Source organism: Narcine bancroftii, chromosome 1, assembly GCF_036971445.1.
Source record: "Narcine bancroftii isolate sNarBan1 chromosome 1, sNarBan1.hap1, whole genome shotgun sequence".
Classification (NCBI taxonomy): domain Eukaryota; kingdom Metazoa; phylum Chordata; class Chondrichthyes; order Torpediniformes; family Narcinidae; genus Narcine; species Narcine bancroftii.
The window spans coordinates 130,592,586-130,606,879 of record NC_091469.1 but is presented as its reverse complement, the minus strand read 5'-3'; the positions used below and the strand labels follow the sequence as shown (position 1 = coordinate 130,606,879).

Genomic DNA, 14,294 nt, shown 5'->3' with positions numbered 1-14,294 from the left:
TTAAGAAGAAAACCTTTTCCAGGACAATCTCCAAGAACACTTCAACATTAATTAGATGTTTAAGATATCAAGATCAGGGGACAATTTTGTGTCTTGCTGTGCAGAAAGCTCGAATTGATCAAAATCCAATTATGGTTCAAGGTAGTAGAGTTTCCTTTTATGCGGATTTAAGTCAGGAGGTTATACAGCGACGCAAGGAGTTTAATCAAGCTAAGATGGTGTTGTGGAAGAAGGGTTACAGGCCGACATTTAGATATCCAGCTGTTCTGAAAGTGTTCTATAGGCCATCTCAGTATCAATTTTTTGAGAAAGCTCAAGATACTTTAACCTTTGCTAATTCTTTACCAGATAACAAGCTGAGTTTTGATCTTTCTAAGAAGCCAGCAGTCAACATTCCTAAACAAGACTAGAAATGAGAGCGAACTGCAGAAGATGGAGATGTTACAGCTGAGTGATGTGGCGGAAGATATTATAAACCAGTCTGGACAATAATTTTATGAGTTTTTAAATTTTCTTTTAGAAGTCTCGCCGGGGAGAGGCAGATGACCCGCTGAATTCGAAGTCAACTGCCACAAGTGGTATCGACCACACCCAGTCGACGAGGGGGGTACTGCCTTGCAGTTTAGTGGGGGAGGAGGGGAATTTTGGTGTTTGTATTTTTGTTGTTGGGTTAGTAAGTAAGGGGTGGAGTTTTTGTTGTTGTTTTTTTCCTTTTTGGGGGGATTTTTATTAGTTTTACAGGGCGAGCCGGTTTAATTGTAAGAATAAATGTTGCTAAGTGCCACTCTTTAGGTGATAATGAACAATTTGAATTTTGCGACGTTTAATGTTAAGGGGTTAAATTACCCGATAAAACGGAAACATATATTGGATTATATTAAAAAGTTGAAGGTAGATATAGCATTTTTGCAAGAAACTCATTTAACTGAGAAGGAACATTTGAAAATGAAAAGAAATTGGGTAGGACATGTGATTGCTTCATCTTTTAATTCTAAGGCCAGAGGAGTAGCCATTTTTGTAAATAAGAAAGTACCGTTTATTTAGGATTTTTTTTTGTTAACGCTGGTAGGATTTTGGTGGTGAATTGCAAAAAATTTTCAGAAGCCTGGACTTTGATGAATGTTTATGCACCAAATGAGGATGATGAAGTATTTATTACAGATACTTTTTAAAATTTGAACCAATCGAATGGAAATATTCTAGTGGGAGGGGACTTTAATTGCTGTTTAGATCCTTTGTTGGATAAATCTCCAAAGACTTTAAAGAGAACTAAAATGGCAAAGAACTAATGATAACTAATGGCAAAATCCATCTCTGGATTACTCCCTGTGCCACGTGACAGTGTGAATAGAAATAGAATGAGGTGGAGGATTAACACGTGGCTGAAGGGGTGGAGTAAGGGGCAGGGTTTTAAGTTTCTGGATAACTGGGACCTTTTTTGGGGGAGATGTGACCTGTACAGTAAGGACGGGTTACACTTAAATCCCAGGGGGACCAGAATCGTGGCAGAGGTATTTGCTAGGGCTACTCAGGATCCTTTAAACTAGAATGGTTGGGGGGAGGGAACAAAATAGTACAGAGCAGTAAGGAGAAGGTTAGAATGCAAACAAAGAAAGTTTGTAGTAAGTATTTGAATATGGATGGGCAGGTGATAGAGAAGGGAAATGCTCTGGAAGAAGATGAAGGGCAATTGGCAGGAAAAGTAAATAATGTTGTTCTTAAAGATGAGGGAAAACAGGGATTAAAAAATGGGAAATCCCTGAAATTCATATATTTTAATGCCAGGAGTATTGTAAAAAAGGTGGATGAGCTGAAGGTGTGGATTGATACTTGGAAGTATGATGTGGTAGCGATTAGTGAGACATGGTTGCAGGAGGGATGTGATTGGCAACTGAATATCCCTGGGTTTCATTGTTTTAGGTGTGATAGAGTCGGAGGGGCAAGAGGAGGTGGGGTTGCATTGCTTGTCAGGGAGAATATTACAGCGGTGCCTAGGAAGGATAGATTAGAGGGCACATCCACGGAGGCTATTTGGGTGGAACTGAGGAGTAGGAAAGGAGAGGTTACACTTGTAGGGGTGTATTATAGACCACCCGGAGGGGACCGAGACCTAGAGGAGCAAATCTGTAGGGAGATAGTAGATATTTGTGATAAGCACAGGATTGTAATTATGGGAGATTTTAATTTTCCACATATAGATTGGGAAACACATTCTGTGAAAGGAATGGATGGGTTAGAGTTTGTGAAATGTGTGCAAGATAGTTTTTTACAACAATATGTAGAGGTGCCGACCAGAGAAGGAGCAGTGTTAGATCTACTGTTGGCAAATGGGATGGGTCAAGTGACGGAGGTTTGTGTTGGCGAGCACTTCGGGTCCAGTGATCATAATGCCATCAGCTTCAATGTCATTATGGAAAGAAAAAAATCAGGGCCAAGGATTGAGGTTTTTGATTGGGGAAAAGCTAGATTTGAGGAGATGCGAAAGGACTTGCAGGGTGTGCATTGGGACAATTTGTTTTATGGGCAGGATGTAGTAGAGAGATGGAAGTCTTTTAAAGATCAGATTTTGAGAGTGCAAAAGCTTAATGTTCCTGTTAGGTTAAAAGGAGGGGCAAAAGGTTTGAGAGAGCCGTGGTTTTCAAGGAATATTGGAAACTTGGTTCGAAGAAAAAGGGAGGCGTACATTAGATATAAGAAGCATGGAGTTAAGGAGATGTTTGAAAGATACATTGAATGTAAGAGGAATCTTAAGAGAGGAATTAGGAAAGCTAAAAGAAGGTACGAGAAAACTATGGCAAGCAGGGTGAAAACTAATCCAAAAGAGTTCTACAAATATGTTAATGGTAAGAGGAAAGCTAGAGACAAAATTGGTCCCTTAGAAAATCAGAGTGGAAAACTGTGTGTGGAACCTAGAGAAATGGGGGAAATATTGAACAGTTTCTTTTCTTCGGTATTCACTAAGGAGAAGGATATTGGGAGATGTGGGATAAAAAAAAGCAAATTGGGTAAATATGGGGAATATAGAGATTACAAAAGGTGTAGTTTTAAGGCTTTTGAAGAATATAAAGGTGGATAAGTCTCCGGGACCAGACGGGATCTTCCCCAGGACATTGAGAGAAGTGAAGGAGGAAATAGCAGAGGCTCTGGCGGTAATTTTTCAAATGTCATTAGATATGGGGATAGTGCCGGAGGATTGGCGCATTGCGCATGTGGTTCCGTTATTTAAAAAGGGTTCAAGGAGGAAGCCTGGCAACTATCGGCCTGTAAGTTTGACGTCTGTGGTAGGTAAATTAATGGAGAAAATTCTTAGAGATAGTACTTATAAACATCTGGATAGACAGGGTCTGATCAGGAGCACTCAACATGGATTTGTGGGAGGAAGATCATGTTTGACCAATCTGATTGAATTTTTTGAAGAGGTGACTAGGAATGTGGATGAGGGTAGCGCAGTGGATGTTGTCTATATGGACTTCAGTAAGGCCTTCGATAAGGTACCACATGGAAGGTTAGTTAGGAAGGTGCAGTCTTTAGGTATAAATTTTGAGATAGTCAAATGGATTGAACATTGGCTGAAAGGGAGAGGCCAGAGAGTGTTAGTGGATAATTGTCTGTCAGGTTGGAGGCCGGTGACCAGTGGTGTGCCTCAAGGATCTGTATTGGGCCCATTGTTGTTCGTTATATACATTAATGATCTAGATGATGGGGTGGTGAATTGGATTAGTAAATATGCAGACGATACCAAGATAGGTGGAATAGTGGATAATGAAGAAGGTTTTCAAGGATTGCAGAGGGATTTGGGCTGCTTAGAAAAGTGGGCTGAAAAATGGCAGATGGAATTTAATGCTGATAAGTGTGAGGTGCTTCATTTTGGTAAGAAGAATCAGAATAGGACATATGTGGTAAATGGGAGAGTATTGAGGAATACAGAAGAGCAGAAAGATTTAGGAGTAACGGTACATCGTTCCCTGAAGGTAGAAACTCACGTGAATAGGGTGGTGAAGAAGGCTTTTAGTATGCTGGCCTTTATCAATCATTGCATGGAATATAGGAGTTGGGAGGTGATGTTGAGATTGTATAAGACGTTGGTGCGGCCTAATTTGGAGTTCTGTGTGCAGTTCTGGTCGCCTAATTATAGGAAGGATATAAACAGAGTGGAGAGAGTGCAGAGAAGGTTTACCAGAATGTTGCCTGGGTTTAAACATCTGGAGTATGAGGAGAGATTGGACAGATTGGGTCTTTATTCTTTGGAGCGTAGAAGGTTAAGAGGGGATTTGATAGAAGTATTTAAGATTATGAAAGGGATAGACAAAATGGATGTGGATAGACTATTTCCATTAAGAGGAGGAAAGTTTAAAACAAGAGGACATGAGTTAAGAATTAAGGGGCAGAGGTTTAGAGGTAACATGAGGGGGAACTTCTTTACTCAGAGAGTGGTAGCTGTGTGGAATGATCTTCCGGGAGAAATAGTGGCGGCGGAGTCAATTGTATTATTTAAGAAAAGGTTGGACAGGTATATGGATGAGAAGAAGATGGAGGGTTATGGGCATTGTGCAGGGAGGTGGGACTAGAAAGGGGTGTTTGGTTCGGTGCAGACTAGAAGGGCCTAATGGCCTGTTTCCGTGCTGTAATTGTTATGTTATGTTATGAATTATTGAGGTAATGAAGGATTTAAATTTGGTGGAAATTTGGAGAAAATTGAATCCTACTGAAAAATATTAATCTTTTTATTCTGTACAGCATAATTCATTTTCTAGAATTTATTTATTTTTAGTTTTATCTCAATTGCAAGGTAGATTTATACAAGCAGAGTACAAAAGTAGAACATTGTCTGATCACTCATTGTTGGCTTCTTGTTTGGGCACCGAGAAAGTCGGAAATACTTATGGTTGCAGATTTAATGAGATGTTATTAAAAGACCTGAGTTTATTAAATATATTAGGGAACAAATTACTTTTTACTTACAAATGAATCAAGATTCAGTTCAGAGTAAATTTGTTTTATGGGATGCTTTAAAAGCATATTTGAGAGGTCAGATCATTAGTTATACAGCTAGGATTAAAAAACAATATTTGATTGAAAGTCAGAATTTGGAAAAAAGAAATTGAAAAGTTAGAAAAAGAATTTCAGAAGAATTCTACTGAAGATAACAAGATACATTTATCTAAATTTAAATTATGATATTATATTTTGCAATCATATAAATATGAAAAAATTATTCAAAAATCTAAACAGTTATTATGAGTTAAGTGAAAGAGCACATAAGGTCCCTGCCCTGGGTGAAGATGAGTTTACAGTAGAATTTTATAGAGAATTTAACAATTTGTTGTTTCCGGTTTATATGGAAGTTTTGAAACAGGCAACTGAGATGGGTTCATTTCCAGAATCATTTTCAAGGGAGTTGATTACTGTTATTCCAAAGAAAAATAGAGATCCATTAAAAGTATCTTCTTACCGACCAATATCGTTATTAAATGTAGGTTATAAAATTGTTGTGAAAGTATTAGCTAACAGATTGGCTAATTATTTGCCAAAATTAGTACTTGTTGACCAAGCTGGATTTATAAAAGGACGATATTCAGTTGATAATGTCACTAAATTGATTTTTATAATTAATGCTGCTAAACAACAAGCTAATCAATCAATGATAGTGGCGTTGGATGTGGAAAAGACTTTTGATAGGGTTGAGAAGAAAGTTTTATTTAAGGTTTTAGAAAAATTTCAATTTGGACCGCTCTTTACTACCTGGGGTAAAGCTTTATATACTAATCCTACAGCACAAATAATGACGAATGGTCTGATTTCATCGGCTTTTACATTATCTCGATCAACTAGACAAGGTTGTCCTCTTTCACCAGCATTGTTTGCTTTGGTAATAGAACCTTTAGCTCAAGCTATTAGGCAAAATTTGGACATTAAAGGTACCAAAGTAGGCGAACAAGAGTATAAAATTAATTTGTTTGCCGATGATGTTTTAATATACTTAACATATCCTAAAGAATCTTTGAGGGTGTTGCAAAATTTATTAAATCAGTATGGCATATTGTCAGGTTTTAAGGTTAATTGGGAGAAGAGTGAAATATTGCCAATATCAGGTGAGGATTATTTAGACTGTAGACAGATTACTAAATTTAAATGGTCTGATAAGATTAAATATTTAGGAGTTATAGTTAATAAAGAATATCAGGACTTAAATATTTTGAATTATATACCTTTGTTGAACAAGATTAAAACTGATTAAAATGGAAAGATTTGCCATTAACTTTAATTGGGAGAGTAAATAGTATAAAAATGAATATCTATCCTAGTATAGAATATCTTTTTCAATCTATTCCATGTGAGATTCCAAAGAAATTTTTTAAAGAATTAAATAAAGTAATTTGATTATTTTTATGGAAGAGTAAATTATCTACGGTTTCTATGCATAAATTAACGTGGCGATATGAATGGGGAGGACTTCAATGAGCACACTTTCAAAACTACTATGAAGCAGCACAGTTGAAATTCATTAATAGGTTGTTTGATGTTCAACAACCACCTGTTTGGGCTAAAGTTGAATTGGACCAAATTTCTGAAAAAGAAATGAGTCAATTTATTTATAAATAGAACCCTTTATTGTTACAAAAAAATATAAATTACCATTATTCAGACATATAGTGGATATTTGGTATAAGCAGGATCAACTTATGGCTCTAAAGGGAAAATTTCAATTAAATCACCATTATATCAGACTAATAAATTAATTCCGTTTTCTTTAAATAATCTTTATTTGAAAAATTGGAAACTGAAAGGAATTAGTATTATACAAGTTTGTTTTGAGGCAGATAAATTTTCTACATTTAATAGATTACAAGAGAAATTTGGTATTTCTGCAAATTCTATTTTTGCTTATTATCAAGTTCAAGATTTTTTGCGAACACAATTTGGTAAGGATTTAATTTTACCAAGTCAATTTAAGTTTGAGATTTTAATGGTTGACAAGGAAACGAAAGGATTTATATTGGAAATGTATAGGTTGTTGCAAGAAAAGATAGATAAATTTGGGTTTATATAGGATAACAGAGAAATGGGAGAAAGATTTCGATATTGAATTGTCTTGGGAGGAATGTTCAAATATTTGTGTTGATAGCGTTACAAATTTAATTAATGTGAGATATAATAGGTTAATTATAATTTTAATCAATTATATTTGACTCCTGAGAGGTTGAAGAAATATGGATTTAGTCTAACAGATTTGTGTTTTAGATGTGGAGAAAAGACAGGTATTTTTATGCATTGTGTATGGACATGTAAGAAAGTTAAATATTTTTGGGAAAAAGTTATTAAATTTTTGAGAGATTTATTTACAATCGATTTGCAAATGGACCCAATGATGTGTTTATTGGGTAACATGAATGCTGTTACTTTGGGATTGGCTGATAAGCCACAATTGGCATTTCTGCGGTTAGGGTTAGCAGTTGCAAGAAAAGGCATAGTGATAACTTGGAAAAATGATGTGGAATTGAATATACAAAGATGGCATAATGAACTGTAATCCTGTTTATATTTGCAAAAAATAGCTTATAATTTGTGAAATAATTATTCTTTTTTTGTTAAAATGTGGAGTTTATATTTAGATTGTATGTCTATTGATCTTAAGTAAAAGTTATGAGAAGAGTTCACATGTTGATTAATTTTTAATGTATACATTTTTTTAAGGCTCTGAGGGGTGGGGGAGGAAGTTAAGATGATGTAGCTAGTAGAGGGAGGGAGAGGGGTGGGGGGGGATATTACCATTACCATTATTTTTTTTTAATATATATATCTATTTGTATCTTTGTTTTGTATTTTTTTTGTAATATTTTGCAAAATTCTTAAATAAAATTTTCAAAAAGAGTGTGATTCAGAATGAAATGGTTGACCATTCGGACGTCGCTGTCGTTGCGAACGGAGAGGAGGTGCTCAATGAAACGATCTCCCGATCTGCGACTGGTCTCTCGATGTAGAGAATGCCACAAAGGGAGCACCGGATGCAGTAAATAAGTTCTCCGGATATCCAAGTGAAATGTTGCTTCACTTGAAAGGCCTGTTTGGGCCCCCCGACCGTGTTGAGGGAAGAGATGTGGGTGCAAGTGTTGCACCTCCTGAGGACACAGGGGAAGATGCTTGGGGTGCAATGGGTGGGGAGGGATCATGGAAGGAGCAGTCCTTGTGGAAAGCTGAGAGAGGAGGAGAAGGAAAAATGTGTTTGATGGTGGGTTCCTGTAGTAAGAGCTGGAAATTCCAGAGGATAATGTGTTGGATGTGGAGGCTGGTAGATGAGGATGAGGGGGACTCTATATTTGTTGCATCTGGGGGCAGAGGTGGCCAGGGCAGATGAGTGGGAAATGGAAGAAATGCAGGTGAGGGATGAGCTGAGGCAGAGAAATTGAGAGAAGGCGATGGAATCCTTGTAGGGGACAGGGTGTGAGGAAGTGTAGTCCAGGTAGTTGTGGGAGTTGGAGGGTTTGTAGTACATGTCGGTGGGAAGCTTGCCTCCCGAGATGGAGATAGAGAGAGATCCAGGAAGGGGAAAGTGTTATTGGCGATTGACAAGGTGAGTTTGAGATCAGGGTAGAAGTTGGCCACGAAGTGGATGAAGTTAACAAGCTCATCATGTGTACATGAGGCAGCCCCGATGTAGTCATCGATATATCGGAGGAAAAGTTGAGAGGTCTTGCCTGTGTAGGCTTGCAGCATGGATTGATCCACAAAGCTCACAAATAGGCAGGAATAATTGGCGACCTCATGCCCCTGCGATGAGCTTGCGGCCTCATGCCCCTGCGATGAGCTTGCGGCCTCATGCCCCTGCGATGAGCTTGCGGCCTCATGCCCCTGCGATGAGCTTGCGGCCTCATGCCCCTGCGATGAGCTTGCGGCCTCATGCCCCTGCGATGAGCTTGCGGCCTCATGCCCCTGCGATGAGCTTGCGGCCTCATGCCCCTGCGATGAGCTTGCGGCCTCATGCCCCTGCGATGAGCTTGCGGCCTCATGCCCCTGCGATGAGCTTGCGGCCTCATGCCCCTGCGATGAGCTTGCGGCCTCATGCCCCTGCGATGAGCTTGCGGCCTCATGCCCCTGCGATGAGCTTGCGGCCTCATGCCCCTGCGATGAGCTTGCGGCCTCATGCCCCTGCGATGAGCTTGCGGCCTCATGCCCCTGCGATGAGCTTGCGGCCTCATGCCCCTGCGATGAGCTTGCGGCCTCATGCCCCTGCGATGAGCTTGCGGCCTCATGCCCCTGCGATGAGCTTGCGGCCTCATGCCCCTGCGATGAGCTTGCGGCCTCATGCCCCTGCGATGAGCTTGCGGCCTCATGCCCCTGCGATGAGCTTGCGGCCTCATGCCCCTGCGATGAGCTTGCGGCCTCATGCCCCTGCGATGAGCTTGCGGCCTCATGCCCCTGCGATGAGCTTGCGGCCTCATGCCCCTGCGATGAGCTTGCGGCCTCATGCCCCTGCGATGAGCTTGCGGCCTCATGCCCCTGCGATGAGCTTGCGGCCTCATGCCCCTGCGATGAGCTTGCGGCCTCATGCCCCTGCGATGAGCTTGCGGCCTCATGCCCCTGCGATGAGCTTGCGGCCTCATGCCCCTGCGATGAGCTTGCGGCCTCATGCCCCTGCGATGAGCTTGCGGCCTCATGCCCCTGCGATGAGCTTGCGGCCTCATGCCCCTGCGATGAGCTTGCGGCCTCATGCCCCTGCGATGAGCTTGCGGCCTCATGCCCCTGCGATGAGCTTGCGGCCTCATGCCCCTGCGATGAGCTTGCGGCCTCATGCCCCTGCGATGAGCTTGCGGCCTCATGCCCCTGCGATGAGCTTGCGGCCTCATGCCCCTGCGATGAGCTTGCGGCCTCATGCCCCTGCGATGAGCTTGCGGCCTCATGCCCCTGCGATGAGCTTGCGGCCTCATGCCCCTGCGATGAGCTTGCGGCCTCATGCCCCTGCGATGAGCTTGCGGCCTCATGCCCCTGCGATGAGCTTGCGGCCTCATGCCCCTGCGATGAGCTTGCGGCCTCATGCCCCTGCGATGAGCTTGCGGCCTCATGCCCCTGCGATGAGCTTGCGGCCTCATGCCCCTGCGATGAGCTTGCGGCCTCATGCCCCTGCGATGAGCTTGCGGCCTCATGCCCCTGCGATGAGCTTGCGGCCTCATGCCCCTGCGATGAGCTTGCGGCCTCATGCCCCTGCGATGAGCTTGCGGCCTCATGCCCCTGCGATGAGCTTGCGGCCTCATGCCCCTGCGATGAGCTTGCGGCCTCATGCCCCTGCGATGAGCTTGCGGCCTCATGCCCCTGCGATGAGCTTGCGGCCTCATGCCCCTGCGATGAGCTTGCGGCCTCATGCCCCTGCGATGAGCTTGCGGCCTCATGCCCCTGCGATGAGCTTGCGGCCTCATGCCCCTGCGATGAGCTTGCGGCCTCATGCCCCTGCGATGAGCTTGCGGCCTCATGCCCCTGCGATGAGCTTGCGGCCTCATGCCCCTGCGATGAGCTTGCGGCCTCATGCCCCTGCGATGAGCTTGCGGCCTCATGCCCCTGCGATGAGCTTGCGGCCTCATGCCCCTGCGATGAGCTTGCGGCCTCATGCCCCTGCGATGAGCTTGCGGCCTCATGCCCCTGCGATGAGCTTGCGGCCTCATGCCCCTGCGATGAGCTTGCGGCCTCATGCACTTCGCGGCTAACTTCCACCCCGATCTCAAACTCACCTGGTCCATCTCCTATCACACTCTCCTTTCTGGATCTCTCTGTCTCCATCTCAGGATAGAAGCTTTCCCCTGACTACAAACCCTCCAACTCCCACAACTACCAGTACATGGACTACACCTCCTCACAGGAAGCCCAGCAAAAGATTGTGGATATAGCCCAGTACAGGGAACACTGCTGTCAGAGAGAAGCAGCAATCACCAGGGATCCATCATCACCCAGAACATGCTTTGTTCTCACTTCTACCATCAGGAAAGAGGTACAGGAGTCACAGGACTCCTTCCATCAGGTTCCGGAAGAGTTGCTACCCCTCCATCATTGTACTCCTCAAGAACAAACCTAATTAAAGATTCATTGAAGGACTCATACTTTATACATTATGTATTATTGAATATTTACTTTCTGTATTGCAATCAGTTTGTTTACACTTTTCTCTATTGCATACATATCTTTTCTTGAGTCCAGTTTATTGCACTACTGACATGTAAAAATTCTGCCTGGCCTACAGGAAAAAGAATCTCAGGGTTTTGTGATGTCATGGACAGTAATGTACAAAGCTGAACTTTGAACTTAAATTAACAAGAAAACTTTAGGATGGAATGACTGTGTAAGATTGTGCCATGAACAATATCAAATGATACAGCCAAAGATATGGTTTATGTTAAATTATTTTATAAAAGTCATTTTGATCAGAACTATATTGTTACTACCGCAGGGAAAGAAACCTAACATAAGGGATCAAATAAGAAGTACATGCCAGGAAAGGCATAATGGTTGGCGCAACGCCTTTACAGTGCTGGCAATTGGGACCAGACTTGGGATTGAATCCCATGCTGTCTGTAAGTTCTCCCCTTGCTTGCGTCGGTTTTCCCCATGCACTCGTTTCCTCCTACCCTTCAATATGTACCAGGGGTGTAGGTTAATGGGGTGTAAATTGGGGGGCACGGACTTGTGGGCCGAAGGGGCCTGTTATCATTGCTGTCTGTCTCAATTTAAATTTAAAACAAAATATGAAGGGTTTCCTGAGAAGTTGTGGCAGTGGCATGAATGATACAATGCAGTATGCAAAGAAAAACTATTAATAATTAAACTCTTCCAGGCAACCAGTTCCACGTCACTATGAGCAGCCTAGAACTTTGCTGAAATGTTTTAAAAGTGCATTTGCTAACGAATGACTTCCCTCTATTTATTGTATCTAAACAGGACATGATTTTATCATTTTTTTTTACAACAATCTCCAGGTAATGGGATAAATTCCTGCCCTTTACTGCTTATTGAGTTCCTCCAGCACGTGTGTGCTGCCTCAATCTTCGTGCTTCCTTTTCAGGGTCCAATTCAGAGGTCTTATTGGAATCAAAGGGTTAAGTAATCATGGAAAATATGCCTATGTACTATTTATTATGTATTCATTAATCCATTACTATGTTATGCCTATGTATTATTCATTATGTATTCATTAATCGTGCACCAAAGAAGAGGTACAAGGACTGCCTAAAGAAATCTCTTGGTGCCTGCCACATTGACCACCGCCAGTGGGCTGATATCGCCTCAAACCGTGCATCTTGGCGCCTCACAGTTCGGCGGGCAGCAACCTCCTTTGAAGAAGACCGCAGAGCCCACCTCACTGACAAAAGACAAAGGAGGAAAAACCCAACACCCAACCCCAAACCACCAATTTTCCCTTGCAACCGCTGCAACCGTGTCTGCCTGTCCCGCATCGGACTTGTCAGCCACAAACAAGCCTGCAGCTGACGTGGACATTACCCCTCCATAAATCTTCGTCCGCGAAGCCAAGCCAAAGAAGACAGTATGTAGAAACGTTGGCTGATTATAGTACGTGTAGAATTTGCTGCCTCCAAATACAAAGAGAGAAAATACTTTCATCCCCAAGGTTACACTGCTAATTGTAAAGCACACATGGGAATAATAGGATAGCAGATAGGAGAAGTTAGACAGGATGAGGTTGGAGGAACCATAGGGACAGTGATTTATTCTGAAACAGGCTAGGGACAGAAAGATAAGTGTATTGCAAGGATAAGTGATAAGAGGACCATGACTGAGAAGGTCAGAGACAAACAAAATGGATAAACCAATTTAGTAGGAATACTAAGTCATAAGGATACACGGGAGGTGTTGATTAGAACAGAAGACTATGGCCAGTCGAGAACAAAGGAATAATTAGAAATATCTGGGGTATGAATTGACTTCTGATCAAAACAACAGGACATAACAGATCATTATGGTTTAACACAAACATTTCTCATACTAGTTGACCCTGTATTGAATGTGCCCAGAAGTATTTTACAAAAATTTCTACGTCTGATTCCACCTGCATTGAATTCGCCTATCGTTATTGAATGAAGATCTACCGGGACCAATGCCTGAAGAGGGCGCACAAAATCAGTGAACCGGTGCGGACTCGAAAGGCCAACATGGCCTGTTTCCGGTCCGTAAATGGTTAAATTCTGGCCTTGGGGATTAAGATACGAGGTCCACACCATAGATAATTGCAGAGCAGGAAATTGCTTGAGATACATCTTATGCAATGAGTCTATCAAAGAAAGCCAACTCTTGGTCAATGAAACAATGTTGATCTATAGAAACAGAAGAGACTGGACGGTAGGAGTCAGTCTTGGGGAATAGCTCACCGAGCAGGTGACCTATGAACTAACGACTGAACCAGAGCTCTGTTGAGCTTTATTCTTGTACTATGTAATAAACTGATTGTGAAACCGAATACCTTCTCCTATCACTTCATTCAACGAGCACGCTGGACTCAGAGGACACACAGACCAAATTGAGGGAGGGGTAAAGCCAGAGTCCGACAGTCTTCAGCTCCATTGAAGAAATCCAGCAGCTCGGGGAACCAGGCTCGAAATGTGAAGAAGAAACGTTTGGGCCGATCTCCAACGTCAGAGCCTTTCACCTCCCCCCCGCCCCCGCGACCGGATTCACTGCGGGGCGGCCATAAACCAGAGCCGGTCGACGTATCCAGAAAGACAATGAACAGTCGCAGCTCTCCATAAAACTCACCATTTTATCCAGCCAGCGATCGGCCGGGCAGCGAAACACAACCTCCGGTCCCACCGCTTCAAGCGGACACGTCACAGGTTTACCCCGGGCCGTTACCGCGGAAACGATTCACCAGGGCCGCCATCTTTGTGAGGGGCCTCGTGACGTAACGTGACGCGACGTGCCAGCCATGGCGGCGGAGGCCAACATACCACGTGGGCGGGGGGGGCGGAGGAAAGAGCCGCCTGGAGGAACTTTCTCAGGGTTTGTTTTTAAACCGGCCAGGCCATTAATATTGTGGATGTCTTTGTGCTGCTGCTAAGCTTCCATAGGAACAAAAAAAAAAGAGCTGGACTTGGCCATCATGCCCCTGCCTCGACGTCCATGGCAGATTTGGCTGTGGACTCAGCTCCACTTGGTGTATTGTTCCTCATAACCTTTAATTCCCCAATCATACAAAAATCAGTCTGTATCTTTCAATGAGGCTGCATCTACATCAATTAATTTATCGGGCAGAGCATTCCACTACCGTCTGGGAGAAGTACATCTCTGTCTCAATCTGC

The 14,294-nt window shown here is 43.1% G+C and overlaps 1 protein-coding gene across 5 annotated transcripts in view; it reads right to left on the bottom strand.

Annotated features, from left to right (window-relative positions):
- ufsp2 (ufm1-specific peptidase 2) overlaps positions 1 to 13,889 on the bottom strand; it is an 82,282-nt gene extending 68,393 nt beyond the window's left edge. For 2 of the 5 annotated variants that reach the window (XM_069939558.1, XM_069939588.1), the window contains exon 1: positions 13,753 to 13,888. Coding sequence is in view for 1 of the 5 variants with exons in the window: in XM_069939554.1 (XP_069795655.1) it covers positions 13,753 to 13,755 (3 nt within the window). In the remaining 4 variants the exon portion in view is untranslated. Of the gene's footprint in view, positions 1 to 13,459; positions 13,726 to 13,752 lie in introns of those variants that run through there. The other 3 variants (XM_069939568.1, XM_069939579.1, XM_069939554.1) reach the window with 2 other exon arrangements.
- Between the last annotated feature and the right edge of the window lie 405 nt (positions 13,890 to 14,294).